The sequence below is a fragment of the Danio rerio genome, chromosome 4, assembly GCF_049306965.1.
Source record: "Danio rerio strain Tuebingen ecotype United States chromosome 4, GRCz12tu, whole genome shotgun sequence".
NCBI classification, from domain to species: domain Eukaryota; kingdom Metazoa; phylum Chordata; class Actinopteri; order Cypriniformes; family Danionidae; genus Danio; species Danio rerio.
Window position 1 is genome coordinate 66,312,182 of NC_133179.1, and position 19,561 is coordinate 66,331,742.

The 19,561-nt window shown below is 34.2% G+C and overlaps 1 protein-coding gene across 5 annotated transcripts in view; it reads left to right on the forward strand.

The window, feature by feature from the left end:
* Nucleotides 1–5,231, forward strand: part of zgc:174696 — a 107,331-nt gene extending 102,100 nt beyond the window's left edge. For 2 of the 5 annotated variants that reach the window (XR_012401440.1, XR_012401439.1), the window contains exons 3-4: nt 1,905–4,499; nt 4,542–5,231. Coding sequence is in view for 3 of the 5 variants with exons in the window: in XM_073945607.1 (XP_073801708.1) it covers nt 1,905–2,809 (905 nt within the window). In the remaining 2 variants the exon portion in view is untranslated. Of the gene's footprint in view, nt 1–1,904 lie in introns of all 5 variants that reach the window. The other 3 variants (XM_073945607.1, XM_068219522.2, NM_001114884.2) reach the window with 2 other exon arrangements.
* Nucleotides 5,232–19,561: the final 14,330 nt, after the last annotated feature.

Consider the following 19,561-nt stretch of genomic DNA (forward strand, 5'->3'; position numbering starts at 1 on the left):
GCACATGGAATCATTTTAAAGGCAGACGAATGCAGATGTCTTCGACAGATCGCGACATCATCTGGCACTTTTACTGAGTACATTTATATGGACACCAATACTGCCATTTTAATATGATTAATACTCTTATTAAGAGTCTACCTTGTAAACAGTTTTTTTTTTTTTTTTTGATTACCTTAAAGCAACACCGAGCCACGAATTGCGGAGGTTTTTTCTTTCCGTTCGGCATGTGGTATCAATTTCTATTACAGCAAAAGTCTAAAGATAAAAATGAAACGTACTAAATTAGATGAAATGCTGGAAAGCCTGGTAATGCGACAATAATTGTTTTATACTGAAAGGTTCCTTCTAAAAGTGTTTCCTTGGTCTTATCCATATTTCTTTGCATGTTGAACACACGTTGACTTAAACAGGAAATATAACAGCAACTGCGTAAATTTTTTTAACACATTATATATATCAAATTAATCGCATGAGTTAACGCTCTAATAATAATCAAAGGGGAACAAATGTTTTCAAAGGGTAAGCAGTCATTTGCAGCAGTTTCGAGAGCAAATAACAAATCCCACTGCTTGTGTGTGCACGGCTCTTTGTGGCCATTATTTTAAACTTATTGTGCTGACGTTAAGTACATTTTGAATGTTACAGTGAGCCTGCTAGGCATTAAGACTTTTCCTTGCAAGCTACAATTGGCAGTAAGTGCATATTCTCTCTTGCACACAAGTACATATTTCAATGTATTGTGACAAATATTTATCTTAACGTTAATAGGCCTAAATAATGACCTATATTTTAAAATCTGCAGTTTCCTGTCAGCCCTTTTTCTTGTATTGTTTCAAGCCGTACTTTTTGATTATGTTTAAATTATTATATATTTGAACTCAAAAATCAAATGCTATGCCCTCGCTGTGAACATTGTGGTGTCTTGTTTAAGAGCTCTTTCTTTCATTGTAGTTGCCAGGGTAGCATACAACATAATCATAATGATGCATCTTCAGGGTTTCATGACAGTTACGTGCACGAGTAGTTATCTAGAATATTTCAGCTGATCTCAGATTAGTTACATCAAATGATCTTCAACTTGCTGTTATGGAACCAATTAAAGTGTGGACGTTTAGTTCGGCTCACTAAAGTCAGGTTTTTACTTTAATCCCCGCTTTTTTGAACCACTTTTATGAAACAGCCCCTAGGGGTTATAAAATAATCATGGGTGTTCATCACTCAAGTTTACAGCAAATGTGGCATTAAACATTTGCAGAAGTTTATTCATTGAATGAACCACCAACTTATCCGGCATATATTTTAAACAGCGGATGATATACAACAATGCAAACTCACTAATATGAGCATGAATTATGTGCACTTGCTATGAACATGCAGGATTTGTCTAAACCAGGTCTTCCAAACAAGTTAAAAATGTTGAGTGGAAGATACACATGAGGGAACACAACATGAGTAATCTAAAGCGAGTGCATTTGATCATTTGCATTTAAAGCCACAGGCACAAAAAGAGCTTGGTTTTCCTCTGACCCCAAAATGAAATGTTCTGCAAGGTATATGATCTGATTTTGAGCCGAAACCCTAGACCCATTCTGGAAAAATTAAAGACTTATATTACATCTTGTAAAAAAAGGTTTATAATAGGAGCCCTTTAAAGGGATAGTTAACGCAGAAATGAAAATAGCCTCACCATTTACTCTCCCTCGGGTGGTTTTAAATCTTTGAGTTTCTTGATTTTGCTGAACAAATAACGCTGGCTTACTTTGTTCCAGAAGAAAGGAAATTATTAAAACCACATGACGGAGAGTAAATGGTTAGGTTGTTTTAATTTTTGGGTGAAACATCAATTTCATGCTTGTTGCTTTGTGCCTTCATACTAAAGTTCACTTTTCTTTTTTTTAAAGACCTGATGGTGCTGAAAGAAGAGACCCATCAATGGAATAAAAGGGAAGAGCAACACCAAGAAATAACAGCTGATGAAAAACCCACACTGACGGAAAAGACTTCATGCAGCAGTCAGAAATCCAAATCTGAGTGTAATTTCAGAAGTAAACAGTGTAGAAAGAGTTTCATTCAAAAGCTTAACCTTGGTGATCACATGAGAGTTCACATTAGGGAGAAACCTTACACTTGTGAACAGTGTGGAAGGAGCTTTGGTCAAAAAAAAAGCTTAAAAACCCACATGAGAATTCACACTGGAGAGAGGCCGTTCACATGCCAACAGTGTGAACAAACCTTCTATCATGCAGGAAACTTTGCAGTGCACATGAGAATTCACACTGGAGAGAGGCCCTACACGTGCCAACAGTGTGGAAAGAGTTTTAAGCAAAGTGGCAACCTTAAAGGCCACATGAGAATTCACAGTGGAGGAAAAAAAATTACTTGCACACAGTGTGGGAAAAGTTTGGCTCGGAAACAAGAGCTTGAGATCCACATGAGGATTCACACTGGAGAGAAACCTTACATATGCTCAGAGTGTGGTAAAAGTTTTACATGTAAAAGCTCACTCAATAACCACATAAAAACTCACACCGGAGAGAAGCTGTTTGCATGTGCTCAGTGTGGAAAGAGCTTCACAACCAAAGCTAGCCTCAAGAACCACACAAATGGTCACACTGGAACCATAGTGTTCACATGTGATCAGTGTGGAAAGAGTCTCACACGCAAAGACGCTATTAAGCAACACATGAAAACTCACTCAAGAGAGGATGGTTTTAGATGCAATGAATGTGGAAAGGGCTTTAAATATAAAAGAAGCCTCAACACTCACATGAAGCTTCACAATGGAGAGCAGAGTCCTGAAAATTGAGCCCTTGTCCAGCGGAGCTTAGGGCTCTCTCCCGGGACAGCATGCCAAACAAGTGTGAACTCTTGAATACATGTCAAGTTATTGGAAATGAAACCCTTTGAACACCTGAAGATTTAAACTCAATAACTGAAGAGGGGTGAAGATTTTTTTTTTGTAGTGTAGATCATGGGTCACCAGGTTGTTAGAGTTCCAACTTTATAATGAACCGAGAACCATATTTTTGCACATTGCACACTTCCATCAAATGGTCGGCACTGAAAAGAAAATTAGAAAGATTAGGGAGGAGAAACTGTCCTACACCCTTAGATTGTGTTTTTGATCATTCACATTGTTTAAATGTCACTCGTGTGAACAAACACAGATTTGCCTCCAGTTTTGGGCTTTTGTCTGCAGTTTCACAAAACTTGTTGGCGAATGAAAGTCCAGGTAAACTCTTGCGGTGTGAACTCGCCATAAGTCAATGACAGTGAGCCACTGATGCAGACTCCCTAAAGCCCTGTTCAGACTACACAATGCCATTTGCCAGCTACCACCGATCAGATTTGTGTCAGATTATGAGATTTTGACTTGATTTAATCTTGATTGTGTTGAGTGTTGAAATCTTGAGTGTTGTGGGTACAAATGAAAACTTTGGTTTCAAAACACTACACTTTTATTTTGATTGACTGATTTGAGAAAAGAAACAAGTTTTCTTCATGAAGACAATTAAACTTTCTGTAGACAACAAGATACGTTTGTGTGAAATCTCCCACATTACCACAAATAAATCTGTGTATGGGAAACCCACACTGTAAAAAATTGCTGTTAAAAAACGGTCAGATTCTACGGTAAAATAATGTTTTTTCACTAAAACATTAATATTCTGTTAAAAACAGTGCTTTCTGGGTAACATTTTTGTCTTCGAGAAAGTAACCAACTGCAGAAAACTGTGAGCTAACAGAGTTCAGATTCGATGTTTTGAAGTCTGTGTTTGAAATCACACTTTGTGTCCTTGTTCACTATTTCATACACTAGTTAACTAATATATTTCACCTGACAGTTTTAATGAACACTAATGAGTGAATTCAGACACTGATGAACACCTGCTGTTAATAATTACAATTACTGAAGAAAATAAACAAGAAACACAAACAGTGACTTGAGTTACAACATTAAATAAAATAAAACAGCTTCAGTCTCAGCAGAGGATCATTAAACAACTCCACAAACAACAGCAGAAACACACTTAATACTGACTGATTTGACTTCCATACTATTCTCATTGAGATCCAACAGAAATTAAGGTGTTTTTTGTGTCACCGTAATGGAGTGAGGGGCTGGTTTAGTTGGGCTCTTCACCCTTGAACACATTTAAGAAGACTTTCCAACTGCTGTAATACAGAGTTTACAAAACGTTTGTACTATAGCAATAAAGTTGGGAAGTCAATAAATAGAGAAATCTATTTGTCTGAAATTAGTTCTGATAAATGTTTTGATATAAATCTGGAGGAAGGGCCTCATGCAATAGATTTTATGCTTAGTTGCAGGTATTAATTTAATTAATGAGAAGTGGAAACAGAAAAGATACCTCCGTAATTACTTAACAGTTAAGAAATAACAAACAAAAACAGTTCAGTTATGACAAATACACACTCAGACCTCATGAATCTGACCTTGTATGTCAACAATGGTAACATCTCAAATGTTTCATGCTGCAATGCATGCTGGGAGTGGCACTGTACAAATATCCCAGCATGCATTGCGGTATAAATAAATGTTGTATAATGGTCTAATGGTTTTCTTTATTTGTGTTCGATTCTGCTGTTGTTTATGTTTAGACTTTCAGTTGCCTGTTTGTGAGTTAAACTGTTAATTTTGTTAGTCGTCACCATTATTGAGGTTCATATGCTGATTATTGATGTCTCTTTGAGTGCGAATTACACCATAGAGCAGTGTTATTGTCCAAGATATTCTTAAAAACTTCCAGAAATCATTGCCATATAAAGACATATAATGTAAAACAATAGATTTAACATTGAATAGGAGCAGTAAATTTTATTATACGAAATGAGAAGAGACTCTGCCATTTAATAGCAACATGAACATCACCAGATCTTATTTAGGTTTTTGGCTGGCTTGCCACAACAAAAGAGCTTTTAAATCAAAGTTCTTAACAATTGCAGCAGCCAAGATTTATAAATGTTAAATGTTTAGTTGAGCTAAGAGCCCAACTAAAGCAAACTCTGTTCTCCATGATGGTGACGTAAAACTTTAACTTTTTCTCAAGAAGAACTTTAGTAGATGTTATACAAAAATACATGTATTAAGTAATAAGTGTAGCTGGTGATGATGTTTGTAGAGTTGTTTAATCATCCGCTGATCATTTAAATGATTTAATCATTTGTTGTTCTTCAGGTTATTTCATTATAAAGCTGTGACTAAAGTTTTGTATGTTCTGTTCTTGTTTTTTCCCTTCAGTATTTCTTCATTTATTCATTGTTAATCCTCAATTATCATTTAATTAGTCAGTTAATTAATGAATTTACTTCAGCTTTGCTCCATGTTTCTTGAACACTCAGTAGTGTGGACACTTCAATTAAAACTGAAGTATATGCTCTGGGGTTTAAAGGGTTAAAGGTGTGAGAGGTAAAAACACAGTGTAAAAATGTATTTTAACAGTAATATACTGTTAATTTACACTACGGAAATAGACTGTAAAAAAACAGTATATTGCTGGCAACCACAGCTGCCAGTAGATTACTGTTAAATCAAGGAAAAAACAGGATTTTACTGTAAAACCTGAAGCTAATTTCTTCTGTCTGTCACCGTTGTGGAGGAGAGTAGAGCCAGTGTATGAGTTAAAGATGAACAATGAGCTGCTGATGTTATTCTGCATGTTTCTCTATTTAAAGATAGCGGCTGTTTAGTTGCTGATGCAGTCAGAATCTCTCTGGTGATTCCAGATTTACATGTATGTGTGCTGTTGTGAAAAATAAGACATTAGAGTTAAACCGAACTTTTCTAATTAACTAAAATAAGTTATCATTATAAGTATGCTTCTAATATAGCACATTACTTCATAAACTCATTCAGCAGTTGACCAAGTTGAGGCAGTTGCTTTCAGTGAGCAAAATGAGTTCACTTGAGTATTGTGTAAATCAATGTAGTCCATGTATTTTTACAGCAACATACTCTAAAATAACAGTACATTGCTGGCAACTGCAGCTGCCAGTATTTTACTGTTTTTTAACGGGACAATTTTTAACAGTGTAGATAAAGGTAAAATAACCCTCTCGGCGTTAGAAGCTGATTTGCCTCCTTGTCATTCAGAGTAACATGTATCTACCTTTGTAGAAAACCCCTGTTTTTAAGAAACTAATCAGAGTGTCTGATCTCGCCACACCCTCATTCACCTGGCCCTTAAATTAGTCAATTAGTTTAGTCCACTAGACAGAGTGAATGACCACAAATAAGTGAATTCAGACACCTGCTGTTGAACACCTGCTGTTAACAAGCACAATCACTGAAGGAATAAGAAATAAATCTACAGACAAAGCCTCACACCAAACCAACTGAATTAAAACAGAGAATTAAACAACTCCATTAAATAATAGCATAAGCAGCTTCACTGATTTTCTGTAAGAATATTTGACAATGAACAGAGGTTTATATTTTTTTTATTAAAAATATTTCATTTGACCTCACCATCATGGAGATCAGAGGCTGCTTATTTGAGCTCTTGAAGCTTTACTCATATCCTAATGTTTCTCTGTCTGTTATAGCTGTGTTTCTAAAACTCATCAATCATAGCAAGAAAGGTCAAGAGAAACTATACTGTTTACGCTTAATTATTATAGATTTAATTTCTGGTGTTTATTAAGTTGATTCATAAAGATATGCAAATATAGTTATATTAAAACTGCATGGGACAATACTACTGGCAGTCTGCTGCTCTTCATAGAGGATTCAACAATCAATTAGGATGCAATTAATAATTAGAGTGTCATGCACTAAACATTCAAGCACCAGCTAACTCTTTATGACACACAGGCATCAAGAATCAGGACATGAACCTCAACCGTGGTTGCTAAAAAAAAAAAAAAGCTGCATAGTTCATGCCGCAATGCATGCTGGGTGCCAGCATAGTACAAAGCTCCCAGCATGCATTGCAGCAAGAATAAATTATGCAGCTTTATGTTCTTACAATCTCTTTCTTTTCCTTTATTTTGTGTTGTTTTTGGGAGGTGATATTTCAGTAGAGTGTTTTTTTTAATTGATTTTTATTTTTTCGTTTCTCACCATCATTGAGATTCAAAGACTAATTGTTGATGTCTGGGTGTTTTTAAGTTCTGCTGTAGATCAAACATTCTTATTGTAAATTGTGTTTTTAAACCTGTTATAAAGTCAATTATTGGAGCTTCTGTGGTTTCATTATGTATTTTATTCATTCCTCACACATAATTAATAAGATACTGAATTATAAAACAAGCAGGAAAGGATGGCTACGATATCATAAATAATCTCTTCAGACTGACACTTAATTTTCTTTTGGCTTTCCATGCTGTATGTATAAATAGTGTGATTAACACTAACTATAGCAGCCAAAATAAAAGACATTAACAGTGAGAAGTTGAAGAGCTTGACTAAAGCAGACTCTGTCCTCCATCATGGTGACTTTAAATGAACAACAGAAATTTTATTAAGAGCTTTTGTTCACATGACAGAAATAAAGTCAAAGGTCAGTAATAGGTGAAGCTCCATGATAAGTTGTTTAATGTGATGAGTTTTTTTTTAAAGATGTTGAAAAATAACATTTTTTATTGTGTAATTTGTTTTATTTTTATTGATTATTATTTTATTTAGAGTTTTTTTTTCTCAGTTGTTTCATCTTTGGTTTTAGTTTGTGTTTTTCTTTCCTTCAGTGATTCTGCCTGTTAACAGTTGTTCATCAATAATTCTCAATCCTCCTTTAATTAGACACTTAATTGTCTCATTAACTTCATCACTGTCTGAGTGTTCAGCCCTCTGTAGTGAGGACACTAGTTAGGATTTTGGTCTGGAATTTAAGGCTTAAGTGTGTTCGAATGAAAAATACAGACTATGGGATTTGTTTTTAACAGAAATATTCTGGAAACTGAATTTACGAATGTAAAATGTTGAAAACAGCAGATTACTGGCAACCACTGCTGCCAGTATTTTGACATACATTTAACAGATATTTTACACAATAAGAGTTTGCTAATTAACACTCTAGTTGTTAAAAATTTTAACACTTTCAAAAATGTTATTTTAACACTTATAGTGGTTCCCATATAAACACTGAGGGAGTGTTAATTTTAACTCTAAGGTAGTTAAATCTACCAAATCTAAAATTTGCAGTGGAGATCGATAAAAAATACAGACTGTTGAATGTGCTTTTAACAGAAATATTCTGTAAACTGAATTTATGAATGTTAAAAACAGCAGATTACTGGCAACCACAGCTGCTGGTATTTTTCCGTAAAATCTAAAAATGAAAAAAAAAGAAAGAAAAACAGCAAAACGGTTTTTGTGTCACCATTGTGGAGGATAGTAGCGTCTGTGTTCAAGTCCAAGATGAACTGAGAGTATTTGATGTTATGCTGCATCTTCTTTTGTTTAAAGGTAACTGTGTAGTTACTAATGCTGTCAAAATCTGTTTGCTAATTGCAATCACACATGAAAACATTATTGCATCTAAAGAATTTACATTTTTTTGCACTAAGCTATGATTTTGTAAAATGAACAATGTATTAGTTCATGAAATATGGTTATTTTTTGTAAATTTATACAGTTATATAAAACTTCCATGTTTTTCACAAAAAGGTTCTGGCAACCACAGCTGCTGGTATTTAATCGGAAATTTAACAGATATTGTACACAGTAAGAGTTTGCTAATTAACACTCTCTTGGTGTTGACAATGTTAACACTTTCAAAAGTGTTATTTTTAACACTTATAGTGGTTCCCATATAAACTCTGAGGGAGTGTTAATTTTAACTCCAAGGTAGTTAAATCTACTATCTAAAATTTGCTGTGTACTGCAAGCTCTCAGTGGTGCAACATTGGTATGGCTGATATGGCTTATATTTTAGCATCTATTTCTGTAAATTAATAGTAAAACGTGCTGGATAAGTTGGCAGTTAAGTTGACCCTGATTAATAAAGGGATTAAGCCGAAAAGAAAACGAATAAATTAATGAATGTGTAGTAGCTAGTAACCAATTTAGACACAGAAACATGGTTGAGAATCACTGGCTTAGTCAATACTGACAGGTCTTTTTTATATTCCAGATATTTAAAAATAATAATGATAATAATAAAACTACTTACCACTGCACTGTAGCAGGCCTCCTCCCTCAGCTTGTTCTCTAAACTTTCAAGGTCCTGTAGGTTTTCTAGTGGCAAATTTACACCCTCTGGCAAATTTGCTGAGGTGCTTTGGTTTGTCAGTGCGAGAAGCAGTTGCTTGATGACAGCAACCTCTTCTTTTAGATGTTCCAGTTGTCTTATTATGTGACGCTCTGTTGCTGTTGAGAAAGAGAGAGAGATATATGCAAACAAGGGGACAATGAAATGTAAAGAAATTGTAAACTTAAAAAAAGAAAAAATAACATTAGCTACTGTTTACTATCATTCTACATAATTTACATACTTTAACTTTCAATATCCATGATAATAAATAATGATGATAATACTTAAATAACTAAAATAATGCTTACGTGTAATTGTCTGTCGTGCCAATGGTGCAGGTGGTGCTGGGGGTGCAGGCCGGGGTGATGGTCCTGGTCGGGCTGGTGATGTCAGCTGAGAGGGTGGAGAGGGAGGAGAAGGTGGTACGGATAGAGCGCGTTTGCATCTTTTAGTTATGTCCTCTTCATCTGAAGACTGGCAAGGATTTGGGTATCGTGAATTTGGTCTGATGCAAATAAAAAGAAATAAAAAGTTACAAGCTAATTTCACCATAATAAAATTATTAACTTTGCTTTACTTTAATGGTTGTCAAATATTTAAAATATTTTAAAGCCATTGCGGAGGATTCCTTTCTTATATCACTGCTGAGACTGGTTGAAATAAATGCCCATATACCCTTATTAAAATAATGAAACCATATCATGTGCTGTGGAGGACTGATTAATGTGTTCACTAATTTTTAATTTTGAAAAAAAAATAAAAAATTCTGGTTTTGTAAAATTAAATACAACATACTTACTTTGAATATTACACAAAATTTTATTCTGGAGAAAGTCTGATTTGTTTTAATTTTGGCTAAAATAAAAGCAGTTTTTAAAAAACAACAACATTTTAAGGTCAATATTATTAGCCCCCCTAAGCAACATTTTTTTTAATTGTCTAGAACAGGGGTCACCAATCTCGTTACTGGAGGTTCAGGGCCCTGCAGGGTTCAGCTCCAACTTGCCACAACACACCTGCCTGGGTGTTTCAAGTATACCTAAGACCTTGATTACCTTGTTCAGGTGTGTTTAATTAGGGTTGGAGCTAAAATCTGCAGGACACCGGCCCTCCAGGAACAAATTTGTTGATCCCTGGTCTAGAACAAATCACTGTTATACATAGACTTGTCTAATTAACATAGTTAAGGCTTTATATGTACTTTTAGCTGATTATTTAAAAACAATTTCAAATAAAAAAGTAATCAGTTATTATAAATGAGTTATTAAAACTGTTACATTTAAAATTTTTTGAAAACATCTTTCTTCCGTTAAACATAAATTAGGGGGTGGGGGTATCTGTCTGTCTATCTGTTTTATCTGTGCAGGCTCATAATCAATGAAAGGATACTCACTTTCTTTTGCGATTAAGTTTTCCCACATTGCTGTCATTTTCGGAAGTAAGGCAAGTAGTTGTTTCAGCTTTTTTTGCCTTTTGTCTGGCTTTCTCATAATCTGCTATAAAACATGAAATAAGCAGAATCAGGACACTGAGTTATAATGAACATTTGGGATTGGTGATTGAGTGTGAATGATGGCTTTAATGTCGCTGAATGGGAAATGACAGGAGAGGATGATTAGAATAACTTGGGCTATTGGGAGTGTGCAGAGCTTGTCACTGATTCAAGCTTATAGCTGGACGGATGGAGGCAGATAAATAACCAGGTGGCTAACCAGACCTTGGGTCCATTCTTTGTATGTGGATTACTCATTTAGCTGGATTTGGTTATTGATGATTTAGCACAATCAATCAAACTTTAAAATTTATTTGAGATTTGTTGTCATTGCAACATGTCTGGTAGCTCAAACCTGTTCAGGAGCAGCACCTTATTTCATATAAACAGGATTAGATCAGCTCATTTCAAGCATACAGAAAAGGCAGTTTGTAACAGCTGATATTTTCTTACAATAGTAAAATAGGTTATATATACTGTATACATTTGAGGAAAACAAGAAAATAGTAAAAACATATTTTATAAAAATAAAAATCAAATTAGTAACTAATAATATTATTATTTGAATCAGACTGTTATGTTATCTACACAAAAATAAGGGTGCAAAAACCGTGATGGTGGTGATCCTCCTCAAGGACTTTAAAGAGAACATGTATGGTCTAATTTTAAGATACCAATATGGACTTTTTAGATACAAACACATACTTTTAAAAGGTACGGACCCAGTTTCAGTAGTTTCTGTATGTTGATATGACTAATAATGCCATGACTAATATTCTTGTTTCTTTTAAAAGAAAAAAATATAGCAGTCCTGCACATGTTTTTACAGCTATAATATTTTGATGCTTCACAAAAGTAGGATACACCTTTTTGATATCAAAATGCTATTTAGTTATATCACCGGATTAAGAAACTACTATCATAAAATCCACCCTAAAAGTAAAGCTAAATAAATTGCTAATTACTCTTGACACCTGAAAGTGTAAAGCCTGCAGCCTACAACAGATGTTAAAAGTTATTGCGTATTATTTAACAAACTATGTACTGACAATTTTATCCCATTTTTGCATACCTTTTATTTATTTATTTCATTTTTGCATACATGGATAATTGAATATTAATCTGATGATGTCATTACGCTGCTGTGCCGTCGGCCAATTGGTGCATTGCGGATCATGATTTTGAAGAACGATAGATGTGTGTCACAATAATCACAAGCAATCTCTCGAATTATTAAATCATTTAATTTAATCTGATTCGCGAGCCTTTTTTAAGAGGAAATCCTGTTTTAGTTCAAGTCGTTTTTTTAATGCAGGCTACAGTTTGATTTTCAGATAGGCTTGAGGCAAACAAGCTTGCAGGCTGCACTGAAGAGAATTAGAAGTAAGTAGGCCTAAATACATTTTTGGCTGCTGCAGTAGGCTATTATTATAATGCAATATTGTCAATAGATGATCAATTCTAGCACAGCTTCACCTAATTTATTATTCAATTGTTCATTATCGTAACTTCTAGTTTAAATAGGAGAACAACACCAATACATTTTGAATCTTCATGCGTTGACTAAAACGTATTTGATCGTGCGTTTTGTCTGCGGAGGCTCTGGATCAGCTGTCAGATTAGCTATCTCAGCGTACGTTCAACACCGCGGTAAAGTTAGTTTGACGTTTGACATTCATTAGACATTCGGTTTCAAACCAAGTAAAATCTTTGCTCCTGTTATAGTTTGAGCCAAGAATATGTCAGATGGACATAAATATGTGCTCTTTATGCTGCACAAGGCTTAATTTCTCAATTAAGCAATAATTAACCATTCAAATGAATTAAACAATTCAACCACATGAAATTATACAACAAAACCAGGACCAAAATGTTCAGAGAAACATCCTAGTTATTGCACAAGACTCTGTTTTTGAAATAAGCCCTTTATTTATTTTATAATCATTTTTAAATCCATATTTTCAGTACATTAGATGCACTGTTAACACTTAAATAAATTAAACTCTGACACCATTTGAGATAAAAGATTCAAATCAACTCTAAAATATTATTCTCTATAATTCACAAGCTTTGTTTTGTACAGTTATGCCTTTGTTGATTTTATATATAGTACTGAATCCATATATTCAGTACATTGGATACACCTTAAACACTTAAATGAATAAAGAATAAATTTTAGAAATTCTAGAATTCAAGAAATTTTTAGAGTTGATTTGAATCTTTTATCTCAAATGGCGTCAGTTTAATTAATTTAAGTGTTTACAGGGTATTGGATGTACTGAAGATTTGGATTCAGTAGTGTATATAAAATCAACAAAGGGATAACTTTGAAAAGCAAAGCTTGTGGATTATAGAGAATACTATTCAGACATTTTTAGAGTTGATTTGATTATTTTATCTTAAATGGCATCAGAGTTTAATTTCTAATTTACTTTTATCATTTTTACATTCAAAGTTATCTCAAAACTATTATAAAACTAATAAAGTGCTAATTCCAAAAACAGAGTCTTGTGCAATAACCAGGATGTTTCTCTGAACATTTTGGTCCTGGTTTTGTTGTATAATTTAATATAGTTAAATTGTTTAATTCAATCGAATGGTTAATTTTGTTTATTTATTTAATAGAGAAATTAAGCCTTGTACAACATAAAATGCACATTTATGTCTTTCTGACGTATTTTTGGCTTAAACTATAACTGGAGCAAAGAATTTAATTGGTTTGAAAATGAATGTCGAATGAGTGTTGCTCCTAATTAAGCTGCATTAATTGGTAGGCTTTCACGCTGCAACATATAGGATAAGACATTTTTTGAGCATTTTTGTAACTAATGCACGATCGTCTCAATATAATAGCTCTTTCCTTTGACTAACAGGCGTTTGCAGGTTGTATTGATGGAGTTTAGTGAATGAGTCACTGGTCAATCACATGTTTATGTGTACCAGTAGAAGGGTTGTGTGTCAATTTGTAGTACTATTCTAATAAGTGTTGTGAAGACAAGCGTATTTATAATGTTTATCCTTATTTTTAGAAGCTGACGTTGGTAATTGTACGATGCAGAGAGTCTAGTAATATTCATGTTTAATATGCATTCAAAATTGACGTCTTTTTGGTTTCACTGTAACACAGAAGAGATTAGCTTTATTTTTCAATGAGACTTTCTCGGCAGAAATCACAATTTGATTATTTGCTGTAGATTGACTTATAATTTATTAAGTCACATTGAAATAAAGGGTTACAAAATAATTCCCAATCCTGCATTTTCAAATACTACTCTAAACAGTAAACGTAAAAAAAGTACATTTTGTGCTTCAAATAACTCTACAAATTGGCTTTTTTATTCATTGTGGATTTTTGTATTTATATAACCACTAATTCAGCGAGTAAAGTCAATGCTGAGTAAGTTCAAACTGGTTTAAACATAAGCAGTGCATAAATACAAGTATTTTATAGCGGGGTAAATTTGTTTATATCTAAACAATTTTTAAAATCTGGGATTATTTGAGTGAATGTATGTACAGCAAGATTTTCTAAATAACTTACTTGTTTTATAGAGTGAACGCACTCTATAAGTTTCCCAGTCTGCTTCGGGTTTTTTATGCTGCAGCTGAGCTCTTTTTATATTATTGGGAAATTTATAAGGTGGCCAACAGCAGGCATCTTCCCCAACCATCCACATGCTACTCACAACCTCCACCTCTCCCCATCCCAAGAAATCCACCACATGAAAAAATGGTGATTTCATTTTATACCTTAAAGAACAGATGAAACAGAATTAATTTGGTACTACAAATAGCAAGTATGTAAAAGTAGAATTACTTAAGATAAATTCTAACTTGTTTTTAAACCTGTGTAATTTGCCTTCTTGAAATGTATCTGATGTATTCAGACATGCATGATGTGTACATTTATAATGAGATGATTCTTTTCCATTGTTTTTCTTGAGGTCCAACTTGCAGAACTTGTGGTGTCATACGAGATCTTTTCAATTAAGCCAAGTTGTCCATCAATCATCACGCAGTTGTCTCCAGTTCTACATTTTATTGTGACATTTTCAAGAATGGCTTTATTGTACTGCACTCTTGGTGTGCTGTCTTGCACTGTTGGGCCATTTAAGTGTTTTCCACTGAGTTTGAGTATTTTTGGCTGAGAAGTGGGTTTGCTCTGTGTGGACCGCCGCTCCACAACACGAATCAATTGCTGGAGAATCTGTTGGGGGTTTCTGATCTTCCTTTTAAGCTGACCAAGGAAGTTTTTAAAGCAGACACACAGTCCAAAGGACCAAACCTCCTCACATCATCTGCAAGATGACACAGAGAGTGGACATTATAGACCATCTCCTCAACCCCATACAAGGTTGAACTGTTCAAGGAAGTACCTAATCAAGTTATCAGCATAGTCACAGTAATGGGCACAGAGGGTTGGAGAAAGCATCAGATAGATGCTAACCGACAGTGATTGGAAGTTGTTGTAAAGTGGTGTTGGAAGAATATCCTTCAGTACTACTGGACCGGTGTACAGAAGAAACTGCCTAAACTCAGTAGCTTTCCAGCGATCCAGTTCAGAGAGTGATCGTCGCTTTCGTGCAAATTCAGAGGGTATGTATTTTGACGTTCCTACAAGACTCTCTGAGATGTTACTTATTATATGGGTGCTCTGTCTGTTTTTTAGGTTGCCCTTGGTCCAAAAATTGATCATCTTCCTTGTCACACCAAGGCAAACAACATGCATATAATCCAGCACGAATTGTGTGACCATTCCCAAACTTTATGTACTGAGTATGGAGTGACCTCTGTGGTGGTTTTCATCATGCATTTCTGTAAAGGACTCATCTGTCCTGAGTGGGGCATGTGTTTCTGGGAATGTCATTTTCCACTCCATTTAAGATCCTTCCTGCGTGCAACGATCACAACCAATATAACCTCCATGCCCCTTTGTTGTTTTATGAATGATCGTGCAGGAGCATCACAGATAAAGCAGTCCAGGGAAAGATGAAACACCCTATCATTCACAGTGAAACCTTGTCCTAGTGCGGAAACCTCCTCTGCAAAATCTTGGAGATATTGGTTAGGATTGCGAGGTTTGCTGTTTCCACAGAAGACACCAATGACAAACGGGTCCCTTTCAAAAGAAACTTTTCCTAAAATTGGCCAAATTTGCTTTTGTGAGCTCTTGAATAATGGCAGTCCATCTATATTGACCTGCATCTTAACTTTGTCAGTTTGTGACATCAGGCCATCTCTGTTTTGCAGCAAGTGTTCCAATATTCCAAAATGGACATACTCCCCACCATCCATTTTTTTGATTTTAAGTGTGCGTGAAATTTTTGTCAAAGTTCTCACACATTTAGGAAGTGAGGGGATGTGTTTATTTAAAATTTTAAGTAGGCTGTCAGCTGCATTTTGTGTCACACCAGACTCTACAACCCACTGACGCAGCTCATCTGGCAAGTCATCATAGGAGCCTCTGTCTTGTGTGTTACTAAAATCTAAATCTTCCTCGCTGATATTGCTGAGGCAGTCTGTAAATCTGTCATCATCATCATCATCATCAGTGACATCATCATCAATGTCCCTTTCAAGGTCAGTGTTGGTGTTTGTGTTGTTTTGAAAAATTGAGGTGTTATCCCAGATCATTTCTTCATCTTGTCCTGTTTCAGAATTTGCCAGAAGATATTCATTGAGACCAGCCACTTGGTTGTTGGTGTCAAATGTTTGTGTAGTTTGGAGATCATGAAGTATATTCTGGACACGCCTCCATGTGGTAACTGAACTCACACCTCCAAATTTTTCCATGTTTCTACAAGAATTAAAGCACAAACATTTACATAAAATGTTTTTTTAAATAACATTTTATGTAAATGTTAATGTAGAGCACCAGTCTGGTCACATTACCATGATAATATTTTCGAAAGAAGATTCTTATGCTCATCGAGCCTGCATTAATTTAGTGCATTAACATTAATATAATAACATATTTTTCTATTTGACATTTTTATTTACTATAATTACATATTATATATATAAAAAAAAATCTTTTTTTTGTACATTTTTTTTTTTTTTTGGTCAAAACGTTCCATAAATGTATTGCTCAGTCTGCATTAAATGTCTTGTCAATTCAAAAATACAAGTTGCCAACTAGTACAGCTTAACATTTTATGTTGCCTTAACTAAAAGCAGCAAGAACAATAATGTTTTTACAGTGTAGATAAGAAATTGTTCAAAGACTTTGACTAATTTAGCTGCCACATTAAATTATTATCTAATTAATTATGTGAAGTCTGTCTAATTTGCCTATTTGATAACTAGTCTACTTTTGGACTTTGTATTCTCACTATAAAAGCTAGCCCCTTTTATATTGCCTAACCTAACTTAAAGTATAATCATTACTCACAATAAAAAACTGTAATGAAGCAAAGAACAGAGGTTTCTCTCTATCTTCCTAGTGCTAGTGCGTGATTGGAATTTCTGAACACGGCAATCAAATATACTTGAACAGCACTGTTTTAAAATCCCAATGATTTGTTCAGACGAATAAAATGGGGAAATCCCTAAATGGGATCCGCCTTGAATACGTGCCTGGAGCAACTAGCAGTCACATCACTGGAAGATAGATAATCTCTAATAAAGGTAAGTTAAACGTTGTTTCATTCTAATTGATAAGATTTTATGTTTTTTTGACGCACAGCGGCTTTGAACCAATTGAAGTTTTAATCACCAGTGTCCAGTCGCGGAGACAGCGATGTAGACGCTAAAACTTTAGTTAAACTACAAAACAACGATGCAAACTACTCAAACACTAGTAAATAGTTAACTTAATGATTATTAGACGAACACTTGATCAGCAAAAATCTTAACGTTATATATGCAACCTACACTAAGTAAACTACAAACCTTAACCCATCAAACTGTACACTAAAACTACAAATACTAACAATACATGAACAATATAAACACTACACAGTATACTTTAACCTAAAACTGAAATAACTAACTTTATCTACACAATATTTATCTAAAAAACGCAAATTCAATAGGACCAGGTCTATTTCCACCACCGTCTGCAATCAACAAACGTTAATGTCGTTTTTTCTGTTATAAGTACCGCTGACAAGAAGCATTACGTTTAATTCAAATATTTCCCCCTCTCGGTCAGGATCTGAATCGCATAACCACATAAGTATCACAGCATCACATAATCAGTTCAAACAACTGGTTATCTTCTGCAAATTAGGGAAATAGTGTGTGTGTGTGTGTGTGTGTTTATCTATACAGATACACAGCTGTGAAGTCAAAATTCCTCCTGTAAAGAACAAAGGAATCTTCACAGTAATTCTTATAAATGTAAAAAAAAATATTTCTTGTAAAAGTCAGTTTTTATAGTATTCCTTTATTTTAGTTTGGCTTAAATAAAAGCAATTAAACTATTTTAAGGTCAATATTATTTGCCTCCTTAAGAATATATTTTATTGTCCACAAAACAAAGTTATCCAGTAACTTTCCTAGTTAACCTGCTTAATCCTTAAAATTGCACTTTAAGCTGAATGCTGGAATCTTGTAAAATAACTAGTAAAATATTATGTACAGTCATCATGACAGAGACATAAAAAAATATTTCCTTTTTTGAAAAATTAATATAATTTTTTTCAGAGCTTCATCCAGTATAATTCTTTAATTAAAGTTAACCTATACACTCTCTCAGGATATATTATAAATGTTATTCAGCAAAACAAAGAGCAGTGGCGCCCCAAGAAAAATTTCTTAGTGGTGGCCAGAAAAAGCCACAACGAATCTTTGGGTGGCACACAAAAAATAATGACTTCAGTGTAATGTTATATTTTTGTTTCTGGTAAATTAAATAATGTGGTTTTAATTTATTTAATCAATTAATCTTAAAATATTCCAATTTATTCCTTGAGGTAATTCAGCATGTACATGTGCAAACAAAAAAAAAAATCAATATTTAGTTTAAAAATAATTTTCATAAATATATATAACACCTTTCAGTTATTTTTCACATACTTTTATTGTACAGCATACGGTATACGCCATGTCTAAAATTATAGAAGATTAATGAATTACTCAATAAAACAAACTGAACAAAAGAAATTACTATACACACACTCACTATACAGGCCCAAATATTAAAATTTATCCATATTTGCCCAAAAATGAAAAAATGACCAAAAAATAAAAAATTGCCCAAAAATGTAAAAATGATCAAAGAATGAAAAAATGACCAAAAAATTTAGAAATTACCCAAGAATGAAAAAAAAAACAAAAAATGAAAAAAATACCCAAAAATGGGATGAATAAGTTATTTTTATTTCTATTAAAGTGAAATACGTTAACATAAACATATGAGGTTGAGAAAAATGTTCATTTTAGGAGAAAACTTTGAATGGCATTTAGAGGTTTATGAATGCTTCATTTGAGTACACAAGTCAGGATTTTTTCACACAACTTAAAAGTAACCCAACAAACACAACCCAAACAGGACTTGAATGCACAATCCCCAGCGTCGAAGGGTGATGCTTTATCCATTAGGCCACTGGGCCAATACTAGCATTTACTATATTTGTTGTATGACTCAGGAAGTTCTTGTAACTCAGAGAACAGGACTTTAGGATCCCTATTGCATTCAGACGATCTGGTGTGTGCAACTAATGACAAATCAGCTTCTCTGAAGAGTTTTCCATTACCATGTCTTTTTGACCTAAGAGTATGAACCTAGCTTTTTGAAGGTCACACTGGATTGTGCTGCACAGCCAACTTCAAAAAACTGCATCAAAGACAACCCAGGTGGCACTTGAACCCACAATCCCCAGCTTCGAAGGCTGGTGCCTTAAACATT